General features: G+C 41.8%; 1 protein-coding gene across 1 annotated transcript; it reads right to left on the reverse strand.

The window, feature by feature from the left end:
• LOC102180586 (zinc finger protein OZF-like) lies at positions 8,987 to 11,055 on the reverse strand. Its single transcript, XM_013977013.2, has 2 exons — positions 11,026 to 11,055; positions 8,987 to 10,432 (listed from the first exon to the last, which is right to left on the reverse strand). Exons 1-2 carry the CDS (start codon positions 11,053 to 11,055, stop codon positions 8,987 to 8,989), a joined length of 1,476 nt encoding a protein of 491 aa, XP_013832467.2.

The raw sequence follows: 27,019 nt of genomic DNA on the forward strand, positions 1-27,019 counted from the left end.
ATCTGCATACCTGAGGTTATTGATATTTCTTCCCGCAATCTTGATTCCAGCTTGTGCTTCATCAAGCCCAGCGTTTCTCATGATGTACTCTGCATAGAAGTTAAATATGCAGGGTGACAATATACAGCCTTGATGTACTCCTTTTCCTATTTGGAACCAGTCTGTTGTTCCATATCCAGTTCTAACTGTTGCTTTCTGACCTGCATATAGGTTTCTCAAGAGGCAGGTCAGGTGGTCTGGTATTCCCATCTCTTTCAGAATTTTCCACAGTTTATTGTGATCCACACAGTCAAAGGCTTTGGCATAGTCAATAAAGCAGAAATAGATGTTTTTCTGGAACTCTCTTGCTTTTTCCATGATCCAGCAGATGTTGGCAATTTGATCTCTGGTTCCTCTGCCTTTTCTAAAACCAGCTTGAACATCTGGAAAATCATGGTTCATGTATTGCTGAAGCCTGGCTTGGAGAACTTTGAGCATTACTTTACTAGTGAGATGAGTGCAGTTGTGTAGTAGTTTGAGCATTCTTTGACATTGCCTTTTTTTGGGGTTGGAATGAAAACTCACCTTTTCCAGTCCTGTGGCCTGCTGAGTTTTCCAAATTTGCTGGCATATTGAGTGCAGCACTTTCACAGCATCATCTTTCAGGATTTGAAATAGCTCTACTGGAATTCCATCACCGCCACTAGCTTTGTTCATAGTGATGCTTTCTAAGACCCACTTGACTTCACATTCCAGGATGTCTGGCTCTAGATGAGTGATCACACCATCGTGATTATCTGGGTCATGAAGATCTTTTCTGTACAGTTCTTCTGTGTAGTCTTGCCACCTCTTCTTAATATCTTCTGCTTCTGTTAGGTTCATACCACTTCTGTCCTTTATCAAGCCCATCTTTGCATGAAATGTTTCCTTGGTATCTCTAATTTTCTTGAAGAGATCTCTAATCTTTCCCATTCTGTTCTTTTCCTGTCTCTTTGCACTGATTGCTAAAGAAGGCTTTCTTATCTCTCCTTCATATTCTTTGGAACTCTGCATTCAGATACTTACATCTTTCCTTTTCTGCTTGGCTTTTCACTTCTCTTCTTTTCACAGATATTTGTAAGGCCTCCCCAGACAGCCATTTTGCTTTTTTGCATTTCTTTTCCATAGGGATGGTCTTAATCCCTGTCTCCTGTACAATGTCACGAACCTCCATCCATAGTTCATCAGGCACTCTGTCTATCAGATCAAGGCCCTTAAATCTATTTCTCACTTCCACTGTATAATCATAAGGGATTTGATTTAGGTCATACCTGAATGGTCTAGTGGTTTTTCCTATTTTCTTCAATTCAAGTCTGAATTTGGCAATAAGGAGTTCATGATCTGAGCCACAGTCAGCTCCCCATCTTTTTTATTTGCTGAGTGTATAGAGCTTCTCCATCTTTGGCTGCAAAGAATATAATCAATCTGATTTCGGTGTTGACAATCTGGTGTTGTCCATGTGTAGTCTTCTCTTGTGTTGTTGACCCAGCACAGCCAAAAATAAATAAATAAAATTGTTTAAAAAAAAAAAAACTCTTCAATTTCCCACTGCATTTATTGGGCACTTCAGATTACCTTGGAGCTACCAATGTACTCATCTACCTTTCCTCTGGATATTGAAGGATGGATACGGAAGATCTGCCCCCACAAAGTGCTGATGGCCCAAGTAAGGCAACTGGCTCCAGGGCAAGAGGGATCATCCCAGAAAGACTCAAGTGTGCTGTTTCCTGAGCTGTGTAGTGCTGTTCTCAGGTGAATTGTTTGCAGTCTCTGTGGCTGGCCCAGGGGAGTATAGGGCGGCTGGGGGCGGGGGGGGGGGGGGGGGGGGCGGTGGTGCTCAATTTTCAAAGCTCCTCATTAGGCAAGTGTGTACCATCATGTCTTCCCTCAGGCAGTTCAAATCCTTAAGGAGCACAGATCTTAGAAGACAGAACTTCTGCATAGCTGACTTCCTGACCCTGAGAGGACAGACAGGTATATGTCATTTTACCCCCACATTTCCTCTCACCTCCAGGGCTTCTCATTCTTGAATCTTGGGTCTAACCTGAAGGGAACTGATGGGCTTCTCCTTAGACTAATTCCCAGCCTTCTCTGAGCCAAAATCACTAAAGGACTAGAGAACCAGAGTGGCTTAGTCCCCACAGGGACACAGACTCAGTGATGGAGAGAATGTGTCATGGGATCTTTACAAAGTCACAAGAAAATTTTCTGCTTTTTTAATTAAAGTCTCTGCATGAATGTGGTTAGTATCATTGTATGAAAGAAGTAGCAAGGTTGGTTCAAATGATTAAGAATCTGCCTGTCAACGCAGGGGACATAGGTTCAATCATGGTCTGGGAAGATCCCACATGTCACGGAGCAATTAAGCCCATGAGCCAGAACTACTGAGTCTGCACTCTAGAGCCCAGGTGCTGCAACTACTGAAGCCTGTGCGCCTAGAGTCCATGCTCCACCATAAGAGAAGCCACCATAGTGAGGAGCCTGCACTCCACAATGAAGAGTAGCCCCTGCTTGCTGCAGCTAGAGAAAGCCCACACACAGCAATGAAGACAAAAGAAAGTAGCAAGGAAACACATTTACTAGTTATTTAAGCAGGCTTTTCAAGGTTGCCTGAAAAATAGGCATAAGCCAACAATCCTAAAAAAAATCACAGTGGCTCTTCCCTGGTGGTCCAGTGGTTAATATTCCATGATTCCAATGCAGAGGGCTCGGGTTCAATCCCTATTCAGGGAACTAAGAACCCACATGCTGCAAGGAAGGGTCAAAAAAAAAATCACAAGAAAAAGCACTAATTGTGAAGGAAGTGACCAATAAACTGACTGCATTAATATTGGGAAACTGTCAGGGATAAGATGATGCTGTGAAAATGCTGCACTCAATATGCCAGCAAATTTGGAAAACTCAGCAGTGGCTACAGGACTGGACTCAGAGGGAGAGGGAGAGGGTGGGATGATTTGGGAGAATGGCATTGAAACATGTATACGATCATGTAAGAATCGAATCACCAGTCTATGTCTGATGCAGAATACAGCATGCTTGGGGCTGGTGCATGGGGATGACCCAGAGGGATGTTGCGGGGAGGGAGGTGGGAGGGGGGTTCATGTTTGGGATCGCATGTACACCCGTGGTGGATTCATGTCAATGCATGGCGAAACCAATACAGTATTGTAAAGTAAAATAAAGTAAAAATAAAAATTAAAAAAAAAAAAGGTCAGTTTTCACTCCAACCCCAAAGAAAGGCAATGCCAAAGAATGCTCAAACTACCACACAATTGCAGTCATCTCACATGCTAGCAAAGCAATGCTCAAAATTCTCCAAGCCAGATTTCAACAGTACATAAACAGAGAACTTCCAGATGGTCAAGCTGGATGTAGAAAAAGTAGAGGAACCAGAGATCAAATTGCCAACATCTGTTGGATCATAGAAAAAGCAAGAGAATTCTAGAAAAACTACTTCTGCTTCATTGACTACACTAAAGACTTTGACTGTGTGGATCACAACAAACTGTGGAAAATACTTCAAGAGATGGGAATACCAGACCAGCTAACCTGCCTGCTGAGAAATCTGTATGCAGGTCAAGAAGCAACAGTTAGAACATTATCTGGAACAATGGACTGGTTCCAAGTTGGGAAAGGAGTACATCAAGGCTGTATATTGTCACCCTATTTATTTTAACTTATATGCAGAGTACATCATGTGAAATGCTGAACTGGATGAAGCATGAGTTGGAATCAAGATTGCTGGGAGAAATATCAATAACCTCTGATATGAAGATGACACCACCCTTATGGCAGAAAGCAAAGAGGAACTAAAAAGCCTCCTGATGAAGGTCAAAGAGGAGTGTGAAAGAGTTGACTTAAAACTCAACATTCAAAAAACTAAGATCATGGCATCTGATCCCATCGCTTCATGGCAAACAGATGGGGAAATGATGGAAACAGTGATAGACTTTATTTTGTGGGGCTCCAAAATCACTGCAGATGGTGACTTCAGCCAAGAAATTAAAAGACACTTGCTACTTGGAAGAAGAGCTATGACCAACCTAGACAGCATTAATAAAAGCAGAGTCGTTAATTTGCCAACAAAGGTCCGTCTAGTCAAAGCTATGGTTTTTCCAGTAGTCATGTATGGATGTGAGAGCTGGACTATAAAGAAAGCTGAGCACCAAAGAATTGATGCTTTTGAACTGTGGTACTGGAGAAGACTCTTGAGGGTCCCTTGCACAGCAAGGAGATCACACCAATGAATCCTGAGGAAAATCAGTCCTGAATATTCATTGGAAGGACTGATCCTGCAGCTGAAGTTCCAATCCTGTGGCCACCTGATGCGAAGAACTGCTCATTGGAAAAGACCCTCCTGCTGGGAAATATTGAAGGCAGGAGGAGAAGGGGATGACAGAGGATGAGATGGTTGGATGGCATCACCAATTCAATGGACATGAATTTGAGCACTCTCCAGGAGTTGGTGATGGACAGGAAAGCCTGGCTGGCTGCAGTCCCTGGAGTTGCAGAGTCGGGCATGACTGAGTGACTGAACTGAACTGAGGGGTATGTGTGTTAGCTGCTCAGCTGTGTCTGACTCTTTGTGACCCCATACTGTAGCCCATGAGGCTCCTCTGTCCATGGAATTCTCCAGGCAAAAATACTGGCCTCTGCTGCTGCTAAGTTGCTTCAGTCGGGTCCGACTCTGTGCGACCCCACAGACAGGAGCCCGCCAGGCTCCTCTGTCCACAGGATTCTCCAGGCAATAATACTAGAGTGGGTTGCCATTTCCTTCTCCAGGGGATCTTCCTGACCCAGGGGTTGAACCCAAGTCTCTTGCATCTCCTGCATTGGCAGGTGGATTCTTTACCATTGCATCATCTGGGAAGTCCTTCTCTAAGTGTAAATGTAGTTCAATATAAAAGTTTTTAAAATTAAGAAAAACCAAAATATGGCCCTACATACTCATCAAAATGGTCCAAACAGAAGAGACAATGTGAAATATTGGCAAGAGAGCAGGAATGAAATTTGGTGCAGCTATTTTGGAAAACTGCATGGTAGTTGTGAAATCAATATTACCATCAGTTCAGTTCATTCGCTCAGTTGCGTCCGACTCCTTGCCATACCTAATCCTTAATACATACCCACAAAAATATGGAGTTGTGAATCAAAAGACAACTATTTGTAAAATAGCCCAGCTATAAACAGATAAATGTCCAAAACAGTTGAACGATACAGTGTACAGATTCATTCTATGGAAAACTATGCAACAGTGAAAATAAACTCTGGCTAGATACAACAGCAAAAATGTATCTCAAAAATGTAATGCTGAGCAGAAGCCAGGCACAAATGACAACATGTGATATCAGGCACAAGAGTACACGTAACTTAAGTCAATTAATTGTACACTTTGAATAAGTGAAATTTTTGGTACATGAATTATATCTCAACAAAGTTGTTTTTAAAATACATGTTTCTAGGGGATTCCCTGGCCATCCAGTGATTAGGACTCTATCTTCACTGCCAGGGCCTGGTTTCTTGTTCTGTTTTCAGGGCCTGGTTTTGATCTATGGTCAAAGAACTCCTGCAAGCTGCACAGTGCAGTCAAAAAAAAAAAAAAAAAAAAGACACAAATGAACTTACTTAGAAAACATACACAGACTCAGACATAGAAAACAAACGCATGGCTACCGAATGGGAAAAGGGGGTGAGGAAGGAATAAATCAGTTCAGTTCAGTCGCTCAGTCATGTCCTTCTCTTTGCAACCCCATGAATTGCAGCACGCCAGGCCTCCCTGTCCATCACCAACTCCCGGAGTTCACTCAGACTCACGTCCATCGAGTAGGTGATGCCATCCAGCCATCTCATCCTCTGTCATCCCCTTCCCCTCCTGCCCCCAATCCCTCCCAGCATCAGAGTCTTTTCCAATGAGTCAACTCTTCGCATGAGGTGGCCAAAGTACTGGAGTTTCAGCTTGAGCATCATTCCTTCCAAAGAAATCCCAGGGCTGATCTCCTTCAGAATGGACTGGTTGGATCTCATTGCAGTCCAAGGGACTCTCAAGAGTCTTCTCCAACACCACAGTTCAAAAGCATCAATTCTTCGGTGCTCAGCCTTCTTCACAGTCCAACTCTCACATCCATACATGACCACTGGAAAAACCATAGCCTTGACTATGGACCTTAGTCGGCAAAGTAATGTCTCTGCTTTTCAATATGCTATCTAGGTTGGTCATAACTTTTCTTCCAAGGAGTAAGCGTCTTTTAATTTCATGGCTGCAGTCACCATCTGCAGTGATTTTGGAGCCCCCCCAAAATAAAGTCTGACACTGTTTCCACTGTTTCCCCATCTATTTCCCATGAAGTGATGGGACCAGATGCCATGATCTTCGTTTTCTGAATGTTGAGGTTTAAGCCAACTTTTTCACTCTCCTCTTTCACTTTCATCAAGAGGCTTTTTAGTTCCTCTTCACTTTCTGCCATAAGGGTGGTGTCATCTGCATATCTGAGGTTATATAAAATAAACAATAAGGTTCTACTGTATAGTACAGGGAACTATATTTAATATTCAATACACTGTAATAAACTCACTGGAAAAGACCTTGATGTTGAGAAAGATTGAGGGCAGGAGGAAAAGGGGATGACAGAGGATGAGATGGTTGGATGGCATCACTGACTCAGTGGACATGGGTTTGGGTGGACTCCAGGAGTTGGCAATGGACAGGGAGCCTGGCGTGCTGCAGTTCATGGGGTTGCAAAGAGTCGGACATGACTGAGTAACTGAACTGAATAAACCATAATGGAAAGGAATATGAAAAAGAATATGTATATGTATATAAATATATGTATGTATGTGTATATATATGTATATATGTATGTATATATATATAGGCTTCCTTGTTGGATCAGTAGTAAAGAATCCATCTGCCAATGCAGGAGACTTGGGTTCAATCCCTTGGTTGGGAAGATTCTCTGGAGAAGGAAATGCCAACCCACTCCAGTATTCTTGCTTGGGAAAGCCCATGGACAGAGGAGCCTGGTGGGCTACAGTCAGACATGCAAAGAGTCAGATGTGACTTAGCAACTGAACAACAACATACATATATGTAATACTGAGTCACTTTGCTGAACACCCAAAACAACACTGTAAATCAACTGTACTTCAATTTTAAAAAAGAATTAAAAATACATGATTCCATAGAGTACCTACATTCTGATGACAGGAATCAGAGTGAATAGTAGTGCCCATAATATTCTGTATCTTGATCAGAGCTTGCAATAGTTAATACTGAGGTATTCTGCTGTCGTTCAGTCACTAAGTTGTGTCTGACTCTGTGACACCATGGACTGCAGCACACCAGGATGCCAGGCCTCCCTGTCCCAGATGTGTTTTACCTTGTAAAGATTCATGCATTTGTTCATTCTCATATATGTTAAATGTATAAACAAAATGTGTTGTGAAAAGTTCATAATTCCAAGGAGAATTGAACCACCTGCAGTCTTCATGGGAAGACTCACTACAGACCTTGTGCAGGACGTGATAGGAGACAAGAAATGTAGAGGTACACAGGTGATTTGTAAGCACAACTTAAGACCTTTATCTAATAGGCAAACATCTATTAAGGGGCTTCCTCAGTGACTCATATGGTAAATAATCCACCCGCAATCGTGGAGACCTAGGTTCGATCCCTGGGTTGGGAAGATCCCCTAGAGAAGAGAATGGCTACTATTCTAATATTCTTGCCTGGAGAATCTCATGGACAGAGGAGCCTGGTGGACTACAGTTCACGGGTTTGCAAAGAGTTGGACATACTGAGTGTCTAAGCATGCACGCAAATATCTATCAAACCTATATCCCCATATAAATAGTTTTTCAATTTTGTTACACTGCAGATGGTGACTGCAGCCATGAAATTAAAAGACGCTTACTCCTTGGAAGAAAAGTTATGACCAACCTAGATAGCATATTCAAAAGCAGAGACATTACTTTGCCAACAAAGGTCCATAGTCAAGGCTATGGTTTTTCCAGTGGTCATGTATGGATGTGAGAGTTGGACTGTGAAGAAGGCTGAGCGCCGAAGAATTGATGCATTTGAACTGTGGTGTTGGAGAAGACTCTTGAGAGTCCCTTGGACTGCAAGGAGATCCAACCAGTCCATTCTAAAGGAGATCAGCCCTGGGTGTTCTTTGGAAGGAATGATGCTAAAGCTGAAACTCCAGTACTCTGGCCACCTCATGTGAAGAGTTGACTCATTGGAAAAGACTCTGATGCTGGGAGGGACTGGGGGCAGGAAGAAAAGGGGATGACAGAGGATGAGATGGCTGGATGGCATCACCGACTCGATGAACATGAGTTTGAGTGAACTCCGGGAGTTGGTGATGGACAGGGAGGCCTGGCGGGCTGCGATTCATGGGGTCGCAAAGAGTCGGACACGACTGAGCGACTGAACTGAACCAAACCATATGTAAAAGTTATTTTTAAAAACTGACCATCTGTGGACTATATTGGTTAGTGATTACAGCCAACTGGGAGAAAGAAAACAAAACAAAACAAAACAAAACTCCCTACCACCACCACTACCATAGAGTCCATAGGGTTGCAAAGAGTTGGACATGACTGAGGTAACCTAGCACACATCACCACCACCACTACCATCACTACCACACACACACACACAGAAAACAAAAGAACAAATACACAGAAAACATGGTGGCTTAAAACATTAGGTTTTTATTTTTCTCAAGTAACAAGTCTTGAAGATATTAAAACATTTTCTTTCAGCATTACTACATTCTTCTAAGGGATAATGAATGAATAAAAAATTTCTCACAATCATTACATAACTTAGGCTTCTCCCATATACACATTATTCAGAGGCTTTCTCACATTATTCAAAACCAGTTCTTTCCACTTAGCATTTTGTTGTATGTCTTAAAGATTGAGAGTTCCCTGAAAGCTACTTTACATGGATGTCATCAAAAGGGATTCATTGGGCATGAGTTCTCTCATGACGCTGAAAGGATAAGGGTTTACTGAAACTGAGCCCACAGATCTTGCAAGTATAGGGTTTTTCTCCAGTATGTATTCTTTTGTGCACAGTGAGATTACACTTTACACTGAAGGATTTTCCACACTGATTACACTCATAGGGTTTCTCCCCTGTGTGAGTTCTCATGTGTACTGTAAGGGAAACATGCCTGCTAAAAGCTTTTCCACATTCACTGCAGTTAAAAGGTTTCTTGCCCCTGGTATGGATTTTCATATGCCTTCCATGAGATAAGAGACCACGGAAGGTTTTCCCACATTCCGTACATTCATACTTCATTTTCATGTGAATTTTCTTATGTAACATGAGGAAAGATTTCACTCTGAAGGCTCTTCCACACTGATTACATGTAAAGGGTTTTTCTCCAGTGTGAATGCTCGCATGATCTTTAAGGCATGAGCGATCCCTGAAGGCTTTCCCACAGTCATTGCACTTACAGGGTTTCTCTCCAGTATGAATTTTCTTATGTGTGGCAAGGTTGGAGCTCAGCCTGAAAGCTTTCCCACATTGATTACACTTGTAAGGTTTCTCTCCAGTATGTATCCTCATATGTGTCTTAAGAGATGCCTCACTCTTTAGGGCTTTACCACAGACGCTACATTCAGTGACTATCTCTCCAGTGTGGATTCTCTTATGTTTTTTAAAGTATAGGAGAACACTAAAGGTTCTTCCACAATCATTGCACTTATAGGGTTTCTCTCCAGTATGTGTTATCTGGTGTATGGTAAGCCTAGCGTTTCTACTGAAGGTTTTGTTGCATTGATTACATTGGTAGGGTTTTTCTCCTGAATGAGTCCTTGCATGCTGTCTGAGAAGTGAGCTATCTCGGAAGGTTTTTCCACAGTCATGGCACTCATAGGGCTTCTCTCCAGTATGAATTCTCTTATGACGCGCAAGGTAAGAGCTTGAGCTGAAAGATTTCCCGCACTGATCACACTTGAATGGTTTTTCTCCAGTGTGGGTTCTCATGTGCAACTTAATGGACCCATGGCTCTGTAATACTTTACCACACTGACTACACTCAAAAGGTTTCTCTCTAATGTGAGTTTTCTCATGCTTCTTAAGATGTGAGATTGAATTTAAGACTTTCCCGCAGTCACTGCATTCATAGGATCCCTCTCCTGTACGTTTTCTCTTGTGGCTCGCTAAGTTAGAGCTCCTGATGAAGGAATTTTCATCCTTTTCACAGTTGTATGATTTCTTCTGAGGAAGAATTCTCTCATGTGACTTAAGATGTGAAGATTCACCAAGGGCTTCTGCAGAGTCAGGGTATTGATGGAGTTTCTTGCCTGGGTAAATTCTCTTATTCTGAATAATGCTAGATTTCACACTCAAGGTTTCAACAATTTCTCTGCATTGAATGGTATTGCCTCCAAGAGTTTGTTCCTAATGATTAAAATACGAATTATGATCATGAGATTTATCATGTTCATGACTGAGACTCTCCCCCGGCATAAATTCTGACATGTCTAACAAGCACTTTATTAGCATGAGAGTTTCATATTTTCTCAGTGAATATGCACAGTTTCTGACTGAATTTATTAGCTTGAATAGGCAGATTGCTATACCAGATAGATCTCACTAAAGTTTCTCCAACAGATTTAAGATAAAATTGCCTTAGGGTGAATGATATCTTAAACAATTAATATCTAATTTCATTATGCAAATATTTATATTAAGGATTCTCTGAAACCATTTTTGGAGCTAAGTTATAAGTTTCCTTCAAATGAAAACTTAACAGTAGCTTCTGCTTTCTGTTGGTGAAATAAGTGTGATACCACTTGGATTACCCTGTAGTCTAGCAGTCCCCAACCTTTTTGGCACCAGAAACTGGTTTTTGTGGAAGACAATTTTCCATGGATGAGGGTGGGGATGGTTTTGGGATGTTTCAAGTGCATTATATTTATTATGCTGCCACTGATCTGACAGGGGGCAGAGTTCAGGTGGCAACGTGAGCAATGAGGTCATCCATCACTTACCTCCTGCTGTCCAGACTGGTAGCAGTCCATGGCCCAGGGATTGGGGAAGCTTGCTCTAGTTCTTTTCTATGTTATAGAATTATGGACTTCTAAGGTGAGAACAAGAAATTATCCCATGTGAATCTTACCTTCTTGCCTTTGAGTGTATATTTCTCCAAAATATCTTGTTCTCGCTGTGGTCGTTCGATTTTAAGGAGAATTATCTCATCTGAACAAAGTAGGGAAGGGTTTTGGAAAAGACATGGTGACCATATATTGACAAAAACAGGTGATACCCAACCCCAATCTGAAACAAATGGGAAACGTAACCTCATGTTCCTATATAAAATGGTGGAATGTATAGCGCAGGGAGCTCTATTCAGTACTCTCTGATGACCTGTATGCAAATAGAAACTAAGAGTGGATTTATCTATAACTGACTGACTTTGCTGTACAGCAGAAACTAACATAGCTCTGTAAATTAACTACTATACCAACAAAAATTAATTAAATAAAATTGTGGGATGATGGCCAAAATAGTAAGCCCCATGCGGATTTCTCTTCAAATATTGATCCTAGACTTAGGAAGACAATATGAAAGAAAAATCCATTTATGGTTAAACTGAGGACATTTACATGGTTTAGGATTTCACGTAATTTACTAGGGAATCATTCTGTCTTGATTGAAAGTCATGTTGTTGACAAGCCATTATTACCTATGCAAAATGGGAAGAATCAGACAATGACTCAAAATGTAAATATTAAAAATCAAGACAGATCTTTCAGAGCACAGGAAAGTATGAAATGAAAGGCAAAAAGTGAAATATTGGGGAAAGCTGAAACTACATAAGGAAGCTCACACCAAAGGGTCTCTGCTTTCTCCCTAAATAAAAGGGTTTGTTTTTTTTTTTGAAGTCTCCTGATTGACATTTCATGATGCAACCTTTTCCTTCACCCCAAACAGATCTTGTAGGCAAGACATTCATATATGCCTGGTGCTCACATGAACAGGTATCTTGGTGAATTCTTCGCTCTACTATCTTCATTTCATCTTCCTGCTCCAGATGGGTGATGAGAGGAGGTTTGCAGAGTTGATGTCCTATAATTGGGGATGATACATATGAGAGGGCCATGCAGTGTATGACAAAAACTGTCATCAATCTGTGGCAAGAACTTGGTCTTTGAGGTTCTGAAGGTTGACAATTGTGACATTACAGAGAGCAAAATGATGATAAACTTCTAACAGAGAAAGCAAAAGTAAAGCATTTGGGAGATCAGCTTTCCACAAATGGAAAACTGTCTAGAGAAATCATTGAGCCTTGGTAAGAGAACAGGATATGTGACAATTTAAGGCTATTTTAAGAAGCCCCACCGGGGACTTCCCTGGGGGTCCAGTGGTTAAGAATTTACCTTGCAATACAGGAGGTGCGGTTTGATCCCTAGTCAGGGAACTAAGATTCCACATGCTGCAGAGCACCTAAGCCTGTATACTGCAACTACAGAGTCTGTGAGATGAAACAAAAGATCCCTCGTGCTGCAACTAAGACCCAATGCAGCCAATAAATAAATAAAACTTTGAAAAGAATTATTTCATCCCTTCACTCTCCCTAGCTCAGTGGCATGGTGGCCAATGCCAGAAGCTCTGCAATCAACAGAGAGGTGGTCTGACCTCTTTGGGAGCTCTGTTAAAAGAACCATAGAACACAATCAATATTTTTGTTTTCTAAACTTGCAGCTCCTTAGAAAATCTCCATACTCAGGGTTGTGTGGTTATTTACTCAGAGCCTAGATGAACAGACTAAAAAAAAGTCCTTAACCCCAAGGCATTATTCAAATACTTGCAACCTGCTAGTTACATCCCCAGATACTTAAGGCTCTGATTTCACTTGGGGAGAATGGAAGATGGGCTGGGAGTTTTAAAGAAGAGTAAGAACTAGACAACCACAGGGAACTTTGAAAAGCTCCCAACAAGTTCCTGATGATCTAAAAGGCCATGTGTATGAGCAAGGCTATGCACAGGCTCAGGAAATATCTAGGAAAGATTAAGTCCCAAGTCCTTTGGTGGACTTTAAGACCCTGTCCAAGTCTAAGCAGGAAGCAAAAGCTAAGCCTGTCTTATAAGTTGCCTGCAGCTTACAGCTGTGACTTCTCCCATAGGTCCCCTTGGCAAGAGGTGGAAGAGATAAAGGCAAGGGACTCCCCTGGTGGTCCAGTGGTTAAGAATCCACCTTGCAATGCAGGGGACACTGGTTCAATCCCTGATTTGGGAAGATACCACATGCCGCAGAATAACTAAGCCTGAGTGCTCTGAGCCAGTGAGCCGCAAGCAACTACTGAGTCCACGTGTTCCAACTAACGAAACCGGAGAGCTCAAGAGCCTGTGCTCTACAACAAGAGAAGCCACCATACTGAGAAATCCACATACAACAAAAATTGGCCCCACTCACCACAACTAGAGAAAGCCCACATATAGCAACAAAGACCCACCATAGCCAATAAATTAATACATCTTTTAAAAACAAAACAAATGAAAATAAAAGATACAGGCAAGGCACTTAAGAAAATCTTTTTTACCAATCATTGGTGGACTACTAAATTATAATGACTAGTTAGTGACTTCCCCAAAGCCAGGCTTTTAAAAATTAAGTACTTTAAAAAAAAAACTGTGAGAAAACTGTGGCTGCACACTGCAGAGAATACAGAATCTGTGGAGTTCATCTAGTAAAGTCACTAAACAAATAAGCACCAACAAGAAAATAATAAAAGGCAGTAATGAAACCGAATTTCCCTAAAACTGAGTTCCCTTACCAAGTTTATGATTAATCATGCTATCCAAAACTTTATTCCTGTTCTTTTATCCCCTTTGACCTCAATCCTATGCTAACTGAACAGTAATCAGTCAGAGGACTCAAACTGCTGTTTCTGGTAGCATCATTAATGTACTAAAACTGCTATTATGGATATCATCATTAGTGTACAAACTCAGGTTTTTTTCCTCCAAAGAAAGATGAACTAACTGATCCTGAAGTCATGGACCACCTGGCCACAGAATCTTAAACCAGAGACATCTTGACTCCCAAAACTATGATTAAGAAAAGTCAGGGAAATGTCACAAGATAATGATTAATTAATCCCAGTCTCTTTTTTTTATTTCTCTTAAAAAAAAACAAAACCCTAATTCAAAGACCAATTTGGAGTGGATCTGAGGCTTTTCTCCCACTCTCTTGCTTGGCACCCTGCAACAAATGCTGTATTTTTCTTCACCATAATCTGGTGTCAGGAGATCAAGCAAAGAACTGGGAAAGCTGGGATTTCCCTGGTGGTCCAGTGGTTAAGAATCCACCTTCCAATGCAGAGGATGTGGGCTCAACATTATTAATCATTGGGGAAATACAAATCTAAAGCACAATGAAATTCCATTTCACAACTACTAGGATGACTATAATAAAAAAACAGGAAATAAATGTTGGTAAGAAAATATGGAGAATTTGTAATCAACATATATTACTGGAGGGAATGTAAAATGACACAGCCAGTTTGGAAAACAGTTTGGCAGTGTCTAAAAATGTAAAGTATGAAATTACCAAATAACTCAGCAATTTTACTCTTGGGCATATACCCAAGATAACTGACAAAATCTGTCCACACAAAAACTTGTATATGAATGTCTGTAATAGCATTATTCATAATATGGTTGTTGTTTTGTTGTTAAGTTGTGTCTGACTGAGACTGTAGCCCATCAGGCTCCTCTGTCCATGGAATTCTTCAGGTAAAAATACTGGAGAGGTTTGCTCTTCCCTTCTCCAGAGAATCTTCTGGACTCAGGGATTGAACCCATGTCTCTCGTGTCTCCTGCACTAACAGGAGGATTCTTTACCACTGAGCCACCTGGGAAGCCCATTATTCATAATAACAAGTGTTAAAAATCCAAATGTCCATCAACTGATGGATAAACAAAATATGGTAAATCTATGCAAGAGAATATTATTCAGCAATGAATAGGCTACAAGTACTGACATATACTACAACATGGATGAACCCTGAGAACATTATGCTAAGTGAAAAAAAGTAAGTCACAAAATACAACACATGGTATGATTCCACTAACATGAAATGCTGAGTAGGGAAATCTATAGAAAACAAAAGTAGGTGAGTTGTCAGGGACTGAAGGCATAAAGGAACGAAACGCCCTGTAGGCAGGTTAATAAAAATGTTCTGGAATTAGACAGTGGTGATGGTTGCACAACTCTAAAAAAAAAAGAAAAAAAACACAACACTTTAAAAAGCTTAGTTTTGTACATTTTAAGTGAATGAATTATGGTATGTGAATTATATCTCAATATGGCTATTTTTCTTAAAAATAAAAACCTACAGGGACTTCCCTGGTGGTCTAGTGGTTGGAATTCATCTGCCAATGCAGGGAACACAGGTTCAACCCTGGTCCAGGAAGATCCCACATTACCTTGGAGCAGCTAAGCCCAAGTGCCATAACTACTGAGCCCTTGCACCTAGAACTGTGCTCTGTACTAGGGGAATGAAGAGTTGCCCCTGCTTGCCCCAACTAGAGAAAAGCCCACGCACAGCAAAGACCCAGCACAGTCATAAATACATGAATGAATTAATTTTTTAAAAGCCTGTATCTGTATCACAAGTCTTAATCACCCAAGAAACCCATGCTCAAACTCAATAAAATAAATCAAGGGATTGTGTCAGCCTTACCCAGTGAAGCCAAGTTTCTATAGTTCTCCAGCATCACATCTTTGTACAGCATTCTCTGAGATGAATTCAGCAATGCCCATTCCTTCTGGGTGAAGTTTATGGCCACATCCTCAAAGGTGATTGAGTTCTAAAATAACAACACATCTTGTGTCAACCAGTCACCAATCCCACAGTGTTCCGGGGAAGAGGATCATGGGTAACAGCACTGGAGATGAAAGACCTGTTCACTTCATGGTCTTTATTTACTTTAATAAGTCTAGATTCTGAGGACTCTTCATTTAATCCAGGATTCAAGGACTTCCTTTGCGGTCTAATGTTTAAGAATCCCCACTCCCAATTCAGGGGGCATGGGTTCAATACCTAGTTGAGGAACTAGGGTCCCACATGTGGCACAGCATGGCTAAAACAAAACAAAACCTCAGGACTCAGTTCTCGGAATCTTCCCTTCTCTATTCATGCTCACTCCTTAAGGAATCTCAAGAATTTATGATGAAGTGTATCTCTACTTCTAGCCTGAGAACTTCCACAATCTTATTCTCTTCTATCTTCAGTGTCAAATAGAGACCTGAACACATTGCAAGAATGAAAGAAATATTTCCTAAATGAAAAACATTATTTTTCAAAATTATTATTTTTGATGCTCTTGTTGTTCTATTGCTAAGCTGTGTCCAACTCTTTGCAACCTCATGCGCTATGGTACCAGGCTTCCCTGTCCTTCACTATCTCCTGGAATTTTCTCAAGTTCATCACCATTGAGTTGATGATGCTATCTAACCTTCTCATCCTCTGTCACCCTCTTCTGCCTTCAATCTTCCTCAGCATCAGAGTCTTTTCCAGTGACTCGGCTCTTCATATAAGGCAGCCAAAGTATTGGAGCTTCAGTTTTAGCATCAGTTCCTTCAACGAATGGGGCTTCCCTTGTGGCTCAGCTGGTAAAGAATCTGCCTGCAATGCAGGAGACCTGAGTTCGATCCCTGGGTTGGGAAGATCCCCTGGAGAAGGGAAAGGCTACCCACTCTAGTATTCTGGCCTGGAGAACTCCATAGACTGTATGGTCCATGGGGTCGTAAAGAGTCAGACACAACTGAGTGACTCACTTTCAATGAATGTTCAGGACTGATTTCCTTTAGGATTGACTGGTTTGATCTTCTTGCAGTCCAAGGGACTCTCAAGAATCTTTTCCAGCGCCACATTTCAAAGCATCATTTTTTTGAGACTAAGACACTATTATATTTTTCTTTTTATTTAAAATTTTTCTAGCTTTTTCTTTTTTTCTGTTTTTTTCTTATTTTTATTTTCCTTTACTTTTTACTTCTTTTACTAACAGCACTAAGCAGAAGAGATGCCTGAAAAACTGTGTAAGTAGTGGGATAGAATAATTTTTTTTAGAAGTTCTTGAACCACTATCAGAAGTTCCAAAATGCAGGTTGAGTTGTGAGGCTCCAGAGTACTGAAAGAGATGCATTCACCCCAAGGGACAGGAATGCATTTTAGGAGAAAGAAAATAACTCATGACTCACCTGTAACCAAGAGGGGAAGTTTCCCATCTCTGTGATCCTTTCATGGGCAAAGCAAGGGTCTAGAACAGGCAGAATGAGAGGAGAGGATAACATGAGCATGTAGGCATATATATTATCGCAGTGTTTTCAAGTGTAGAAGTTGTCTGACATCACTTGAGTCACACACACACACACACACACACAGACACACACACACACAGACACACACACTAGCTCCACCAGAGTCAGAAAATAGATGCTTTCTACTCACAACAGCCAAGACATGGAAGCAACCTAAATATCCATTGGCAGACGAATGGATAAAGATGTGGTAGTATTTACAATGGAATACTACTCAGCCATGAAAAAGAATGAAATAATGCCATTTGCAGCAACATGGATGAGCCTAGAGATCATATTAAGTAAAGTAAGTCAGAAACAAAAAGACAAATATCATATGATGTAATTTACATGTGGAATCTAAAATATGACACAAATTTATTTATGAAACAAAAGCAGACTTATAGATATAGAAAACAAACTTATGATTACCAAAGGGGAAAGGGAGTCGGGGAGGGATAAATTAGGAGTCTAGGATTAAAAGATACAAACCACTATATATAAAGTAAATAAACAACAAACAAGGTCCTACTTTAAGCACAGCATAATGAAAAAGCGTATGGAGAAATATCAATAACCTCAGATATGCAGATGACACCACCCTTATGGCAGAAAGCGAAGAGGAACTGAAAAGCCTCTTGATGAAAGTGAAAGAGGAAAGTGAAAAAGTTGGCTTAAAGCTCAACATTCAGAAAACTAAGATCATGGCATCTGATCCCATCGTTTCATGGGAAATAGATGGGGAAACAGTGGAAACAGTGTCAGACTTTATTTTTTGGGGCTCCAATATCACTGCAGATGGTGATTGCAGCCATGAAAATAAAAGACGCTTACTCCTTGGAAGGAAAGTTATGACCAACCTAGATAGCATATTGAAAAGCAGAGACATTACTTTGCCAACAAAGGTTTGTCTAGTCAAGGCTATGGTTTTTCCTGTGGTGATGTATGGATGTGAGAGTTGGACTGTGAAGAAGGCTGAGCACCGAAGAACTGATGCCTTTGAACTGTGGTGTTGGAGAAGACTCTTGAGAGTCCCTTGGACTGCAGGGAGATCCAACCAGTCCATTCTGAAGGAGATCAGCCCTGGGTGTTCTTTGGAAGGACTGATGCTAAAGCTGAAGCTCCAGTACTTTGGCCACCTCATGCAAAGAGTTGACTCATTGGGAAAGACTCTGATGCTGGGAGGGATTGGGGGCAGGAGGAGAAGGGGCTGACAGAGGATGAGATGGCTGGATGGCATCACCAACTCAATGGACATGAGTTTGAGTGAACACCGGGAGTTGGTGATGGACAGGGAGGCCTGGCGTGCTGCGATTCATGGGGTCGCAAAAAGTCGGACTGAGAGACTGAACTGAACTGAACTGAACTGAATACAATTAATACAACACTGTAAATCAACTACACTTTGATTAAAAAAAGAGAATAGGGTGCTTTGATACACATGAGAAATGGGTTCATCTTCTCAATTTTCTTAACAAGGAAACTGACATTCACAAAGGTTGAGTTGTTATCTTTCCCAGCTTTATAAAACAAATCGATGAAATAAAGAAGTACCACACTTAAATTTTCTTCCCTCTCCCCACCAGGCATATATGTCCTTCCTCTAAAATCCCAAAGGGCACTGAATCTGACATGAACAATTCTGGGGCTCCAAGGGTTCAAAGAGCTCCATACCCACCTCCTTTCATTGCAGCCCTTCTTCCAGTCCCCTGTGACTCCTCAACTCCTTTATTTTGAGCCCACTCTAAGGTGCTGAGCCCACTTAATCCTGGTGAATTGAATCTACCCTAGGGACTTACCAAATATAGTGCACAGATGTGGGGCTGCCATTTTGTAAGTCTGTGAGTTGTAAGTATGCTCAGAGAGCAACCAGGAGAACCTGGAAGCTCCTCCTACTGCTTCTATGATCCACTCCAGGCAGGGCTCTGGAATAAAGAAATATTAACAAAAGAATTAACAAGGTTTCTGTTTCTCCTTTGCACTGAGGACAGTTTGATCATTGTTCATTCTGTACGTGCTCCTTTCAGACTCAAGCCCTCTTTGATCCTGGGTCTTTGTTCTGCATGACACGCATCACCTCAAAGCAATATGAGGGCTGCTTTTGGTCTCTCCCATCACTAACATACATCCTTCACATTGTTGTTTAGTCACTAAGTTGTGTCCCACTCTTCGTGACCACATGGACTGTTGCCCACCAGACTTCCCTGTCCATGGGATTTCTAGGCAAGAATACTGGCTGCTGCTGCTGCTAAGTCGCCTCAGTCGTTTCCGACTCTGTGCGACCCCATAGACGGCAGCCTACCAGGCTCCTCCATCCCTGGGATTCCCCAGGCAAGAACGCTGGAGTGCGTTGCCATTTCCTTCTCCAGGGGATCTTCCTGACCTAGGAATTAAACTGGCATCTCCTGCTCGGCAGGATTCTTTACTACTGAGCCATCTGAGAAGCCCATCCTTCACATTATCATTACCAAACCACATTACCCATCACTTATCAAAAATCCCATATCAAAAAAAAAATATTCCATCTCCTCTGAGGCACTTTAATGTCTTCTCACCTGAATTAGCACCAAACAGACTTGACTCATTAAAGTCACTGGCACCTAACTCCCATTCTTCATTTTAACTCTATCCTTGGACTTTTCTGGTGGTCCAATGGTTAAGATTCTGCACTTCCAATGCAGAGAGTATGAGTTTGAATCCTGGTTGGAGAACTAAGATCCCACATGCTACATGGCATGGCTAAAAATTTTTTTTTAAAAAGAGGAATAAAACATTAACTCTTATCCCTGCTCTAATTCAAGATGATTCCATGTTTGTGGGCATAAACTAGCAAACATCCAATCCATGGCTTCCACATCTCAATCACATACCTTGAATTTATTGTTACCTGAGATTCTTGCATTCTACAAAGGCAAAAAGTCAGACCTCCCACTTTATAAACACAGTAGGTATACTTCCACTTGTTCTCTTTTTTGGCTGCATTGCATCTTCTCTCCTGCCTCATAGAAGCTTCCAAGCCATCCACACTTCCACCATATTGCTATTATAATCCTCATTTTCTTGGCACTGTGTACGGAATGTCACGGCCCATCACTTCAATCATATATTTTCCAAAACACCAAATTTCTCTCTGAGCAATCATAATATCATCTGTCTATTCTGCCTGGGTAATTCCCATCCAATAAAATACAAGAGAATCACTAAAAATTTTGAGTTCCATACTCTAAATAGGTCCTCAACACTAAAGGAAAAGCTCCACAGGGGATTTAATCTCCTAATTACCTAAAGACCTTTTCAAAATTTCTCCAAGATTTTGAATTTCATACGGTCTCAACTTTGTCTCTTCAATAACAAATGATCTTGGAACTTCCCTGGTGGTGCAGTGGATAGAATCTACCTGCCAATGCAGGGGTCATTGGTAGGTTCCATCCCTGATTGGAGAAGGTTCCAGGTGAGAACTACTGAGACTGTGCTTTAGAGCCCATGAGCCTCAACTACTGAAGCCTGGTGGTCTAGAGGGTAAGACTCTCCTCTTTCAATGCAGGGGGTGTGAGTTCGATCCTTGGTTGGGGAACTACAAGCCTGTGCTCTGCAACAAGAGAAACCACCAAAAGGACAAGTTCATGCGCTGCAACTAATAGCCCCCGCTCACTGTAACTAGAAAAAGTCTGTGCACAGCAATGAAGAATCACTGCAATCAAAAGTGAATAAACAAATGATATTACATCTTACTTTGCAGAACAACTGTAACGATGATAAAAAGGATTTTTCATCTTGTTACCACCAGTTCAAAAGTAGTTCCACTCGATGCATGATACTGGATGCTTGGGGCTGGTGCACTGGGACGACCCAGAGGGATGGTACGGGGAAGGAGGAGGGAGGGGGGTTCAGGATGGGGAACACGTGTATACCTGTGGCGGATTCATGTTGATGTATGGCAGAACCAATACAATATTGTAAAGTAATTAACCTCTAATTAAAATAAATAAATTTATATAAATAAAATGTTGTCAAAAAAGGTATGCCAAAAACAAAAACAAAAGCAGTTCCACAGCATCACGGTTTCTTTCACTTTGCAGGTGAGGATATGTCTGCCTTCTTAGCTAAAGTCAACATCTCCTACGCAGGAGATGCAGGTTTGATCCCTGGGTCAGGAAGATCCCCTGTAGGAGGGCATGGCAACCCACTCCAGTATTCTTGCCTGGGAAAACCCATGGACAGAGGAGCCCGGTGGGCTATAGTCCATAGAGTGTCAAAGAGTTGGACATGACAGCAATTAAGAAAGAAAAGGCTTTATTGTTATGAGGGTACTATCCTGTGCATTGTAGGATGCTTAGTAGCATCCCTGGACTCTACACATTAGATGTCAGTAGCAGGTGAAGTTGCTCAGTCATGTCTGACTCTTTGTGACCCCGTGGAATGCAGCCTGCCAGGCTCCTCTGTCCATGGGATTTTCAGGCAAGAATACTGGAGCGGGATGCCATTTCCTTCTCCAGGACATCTTCCCAACCCAGGGATGGAACCCAGGTCTCCAACATTGCAGGTGGATTCTTTACCAGCTGAGCCACCAGGGAAGCCCAAAAGCGAAAGAGAAAGTCACTCAATTATGTCCGACTCTTTGCGACACCATGGACTATACAGTCCATGGAATTTTCCAGGCTAGAATAGTGGAGTGGGTAGCTGTTCCCTTATCCAGGACATCTTCTCAACCCAGGTATCAAACCCAGGTCTCCAGCATTGCAGGCAGATTCTTTACCAGCTACCAGGAAAGCCCAAGAATACTGGAGGGGATAGCCTATCCCTTCTCTAGCAGATCTTCCAGACCCAGGAATCGAATCAGGGTCTCCTGCATTGCAGGCGGATTCTTTACCAGCTGAGTTCAGGAGGATGTCAGTAGTATTCCCTCAAGTTGTGTAAGGGGTATTGGCATATGTCCTTTAGGGGGCAAAATTTCCCGGTTAAGAACCACTGGTCTAATCCCTTCCTACCTTCTCAGAAAGCTTGCTATATTACTTATTCCTTTTTCTTTTCCATTACCATCAACTTCTACTCCACTGAACTCATACTGTTTTAAAAATTTTATTTATTTTTGGCTGTGATTCTTTGCTGCTGTATGGGCTATCTCTAGTTTCACCGAGCAGGTGCTAATCTCTATTTGCGGTGGGTGGGCTTCTCCTGCTGCAGAGAGCAGGCTCTAGGGCGTGCGGGCTCAGTAGCTGTTGTACTCAGGCTCAGTTGCCCTGAGGCATGCGGCATTTTCCCTAACCAGGGATAGAACCCACGTCCCCTACATTGGCAGGTGGATTCCTAACCACTGGGCCAGCAGGGAAGTCCTGTACTCATACTTTTAACATTGAAATATAATCAAAGATATCTCGTCTTACAACAAGATCCTATTGTACAGCACAGGGAACCATATTCAATATTCTATGAGAAACCATAATGGAAAAGAATATTAAAAAAAAAAAATGAGAAAGTACATGGGCTCGGAGACAGGTGTTTTCCTGGCTAATCTTTTCCCTTTATAATTTTTTGCAAAGTTTGAGTGTTATCTTAAGTGACTGTGGGTCTTCCCTGGTCCAGTGGTTGAGTGTGTGATTCCACTGCAGTGGGTGAGGGTTCCATCCCTGGCTGAGGAAGATCCCCTATGCCACTGGATGAGGCCAAAAAAAAAAAAAAAGTTCAGTGACTTTTTGTACATTTTCTAAAGGTTTCCTTGTATTTTCTAATACATGTTGTCTTGTATCTCTTCTTTCTAAATAAAGCTTCTTAGTTCAAAGAAAAAAGATCTCCCATCTTGAAATGAATTCATATCTTAGAACCCACTTAGCCCTCCAGTTACTGCTCAATCTCTTTTCCTTTTCTCCATCAAATTGTTTGAAAGAAGAGTCTATCCCTAGGGACTTCCCCGGGGGTCCGGTGGCTAAGACCTGAGCTCCCAGTGCAAGTGGTCAGGGTTCGATCCCTGGTTAGGAAATGTGATCCCACATGCTGCAGCTAAGACCTGGAGCAACCAAATAAATATTTTTTAAAAAGAATAGTCTATCCTCACATTTTCCCCATTTCCTCACTTCCCTTAATTACACTGTTTACAACCTAGTTTCTACCTCACCATCGCTTCATTGACACTGCTCTACCAAGACTGCCAAGGATTTAAGAGAATCAATCCAGTGAATGCCATTCTGTTTTTGACGTACAAGCTCAGTAGCTCAGTTGTGTCCAACTCTTTGCAACCCCATGAACTGTAGAGCCCACCAGGTTCCTCTGTCCATGGAAGTTTCCAGGCAAGAATATTGGAGTGGGCTGCCATTTCCTTCTCCATGACTTAGTTGACCCATCAGAAAAGTCCTATCACTACTTTCTTCTATAAATCAGCCTCTATCATAGGCTCTGTGACATCTCCTGGTTGGCATCTTATTTCTCTGGGATGGTCTGCTCCTTTCCCACTGTTGACTGTTCTCAAGGCTCAGTCCTGGCCCTCATCTCTCACCTTATTCTGTGCATTCCACATCTAATTTAATTCCTTTGAAATTAAATTCCATCTCTATGCTCATGACACCCAAATCTCCAGTTAGAGAACTCAAATTTGATCTTTAGGACCCATATATCCTGCTGCCTTTTTAACTGTGGCCATCTAAAATTTTTGTAGGCACCACTGATGAAATTTATCAGACTGAATTTATCATCTCTTCCAAAAAGAGTTTTTACTTCAAACATCTGCACTCTCAGCAAAGAGTACTAGTGCCCGAGGTATTCACAGCACAAAGAAGGTGTCATTGGTATCACATACCTTTACTCCACCCCACAGCTGTAATTAATTGAAACTAAAGATTAATTGATAAGCCCTTCCCCCCTTCTGTGGGCTGAACTCAATTAAAGCCCACAGAAGAAAAAACAATAAAACCCACAGAGGGCTTCCCTGGTGGTCCAGTGGTTAAGAATCCACCTGCCAATACTGGGGACATGGGTTCAATCCCTGATCCGGGTAAGATTCCTCTTGCTGTGGAGCAGAGCAACTAAGCCTATAGGCCACAACTATTGAGCTGGTGATCTAGAGCCTGGGAGGTGCAATTATTGAAGCCCAAGTGCCCTAGGGCCTGTGTTCCACAAGAGAAGTCATCTCAATGAGAAGCCCAAGCACTGCAACTATAGAAAGCCCACACACAGCAACAAACACCCAGTGTAGTCAAAAATAATAAAGGGACTTCCCTAGTGGTCCAGCAGCTAAAACTCTGTGCTCCCAATGCAGAGGGTCAAGGGTTCGATCCCTGGTCAGGGAACTAGATCCTACATGCTGCAACCAAAGATCCTACATGCTACAACTAAGACCCAGAACAGTCAAATAAATAAATTTTAAAAAATAATAAAATAAATTAAAAAAAAAAAACACAGAATCCTAGACTGCTCTCCCTCAGTCCACAACAGCCAAAGAAATTTAAAAATATGGGTGTACTTTTTACCCCATCCCCTAAAGGCAGGAATTACCTGAAACCTAAAACCATTCCTTTGTAGAGTTCTCCACCCTACCACACAGCAGAAATTGACAGACTAATCCAAGACACACCCTATCTCCACCCGTAAGACACACCCTATCTCCACCTGTATCTAATCATTTCTTCAATGGTGCTCCCTCCAGAGAAAATTCCAACTACTAAACTCTTCCCTGTTCCCTGACACATGGATAATTTTTCCTTTGTTATTTTTCTGTCCATGTAAATGTCATTTTCTCAGAATCAACTTTATCATGAGCCCCATATTTAATATAAAGACAATCTCTTTTTGTCCAAGAGCTCTCTCTATTCTCCCTATGTAGCCCTCGGCACAATTTGTAATCATATATTTGTTCTTTGCTTGCTTATATTCTTTCTCTTCCGCTAGATCTAATGTCCAAGAGTGTATGCATGCATGCTCAGTTGAGTCTGAATCTTTGCAACCCCATGGACTGTAGCCTGCCAGGCTTCTCTGTCCATGGACTTCTCAGGCAAGAATACTGGAGTGGGTTGCCCTTTCCTGCTCCAGGGGATCTTCCTGACCCAGGGATCGAATCTGCATCACCTGCATCTCTGCCTTGACAGGTGGATTCTTTACCACTTTGCTACCTGGGAAGCCCAATGTCCAGGAGAGTGGCCTTATTAAAACCATATACCTGAGGACTTCCCTGGTGGCACAGTGGCTAAGACCCTGAGCTCCCAATGCAGGGGCCCTGGGTTTGATCCCTGGTGAGGGAACTAGATCTCACAAGCCACAACTAAGAGTTCTCATGCTTCAACTAAAGATATCACATGCCACAACAAAGACTGAAGATCCTGCATGCTGTAGCTAAGATGCAGTGCAGCCAAATAATATGTAGAAATAAATAAACAGAAACATATATTTAAAAGCCATCTATATCCAGTCACTAGCACATCACTGGCTACACTGTAAAGCATTCTGAGTGAAGAAATCAATGAGTATGGATTCCACCCTTCATCTCTTCCCCAAGTCATCACTTTTTTCTACTTTGCAACCATCAAGAGTCTAGATTTAGTCACTCATTCCTAAAATCTACTATTAATCCTTCGTCTTTTCTCTGACAGTCAAGCTCGTCCTTCTATACTCCATCCTCACCGAACAGCTAGCTCTGCTAAACACAAGTCTATAATCATTGTGCCCCTGCTCATAATGGCTTTCCACCTGCCTTAAATTAAACCCTGAACTTGCTTTCAAGACTACAAGTCATGTGGCTGGGGCTCCTGCAATCTAATTTGATTTCCTCCCCTCTTGCTTCTTTTTCAGCCATGTCCTGTCTTGTTCATTTCTTGGTACAATCTAGGGATTTTAGCTGCTACAGGGATTTTGAATGTGCAGTCCTCAGGCTAAAATGTTCACCCCCTCTCCCCCTAGGCTTAGCCTATTGCCTGTTGGTATCCTAGTCATTTTCTAGATTGTGCACTGGGGCTTCAGTAACTTTTTTCCAAGAGGCTTATGAACCCTTAGATTGAGTCCTCCCCTTACGTGCTCTCATTTAGGAAGGGGCTTCTCTGGTGATCCAGTGGCTAAGAGTCTGTCTTCTCAATGCAGGGGGCCCAGGTTCAATCTTTGGTCAGGGAACTAGATCCCCACATGCTGCAACAAAGACTTGGTGCAGTCAAACAAAAAATTAAAAAAAAAAAAAAAACTCAGGGGACTTCCCTGGTGGTCCAGAGGTTAAGAATCTGCCTGCTAATGCAGCAGACATGGGTTTGATTAGGAAGATTCCACATGCCACAGAGGAACTAAACCCATGGGCCACAACTACTGAATCAATGCTCCAGAGCCCATGCTCCACTAAAGAAGCCACTGCAACAAGAGTAGCCGACTTGCAGCAAAGAAGACCCATCCAGTGCAGCCAAAAAGAAATAATAAAATAATAAAAAGTTAAAAAAAAATGCAGGAAGCCCAGCGCTCTGTGATAACCTGGAGGGGTGGGGTTGGGAGGGGACTGGAAGACTCAAGAGGGAGGGGATATACATACAGTTATGACTGATTCAAGTTGTGTGGCAGAAACCAATACCACAAAGCAAGTATCCTCCAATCACACTAAAATTTAGTGACTAAATGATAAGAATTACTAAAATGTACGTAATAAATAATAAAAACAAGAAGCTTGTTAGTGAATTGTTTAAATAATGTGAATTCTATTTAAGTAAAGGAAGCAT

The sequence above is a fragment of the Capra hircus genome, chromosome 7, assembly GCF_001704415.2.
Source record: "Capra hircus breed San Clemente chromosome 7, ASM170441v1, whole genome shotgun sequence".
Lineage (NCBI taxonomy): Eukaryota > Metazoa > Chordata > Mammalia > Artiodactyla > Bovidae > Capra > Capra hircus.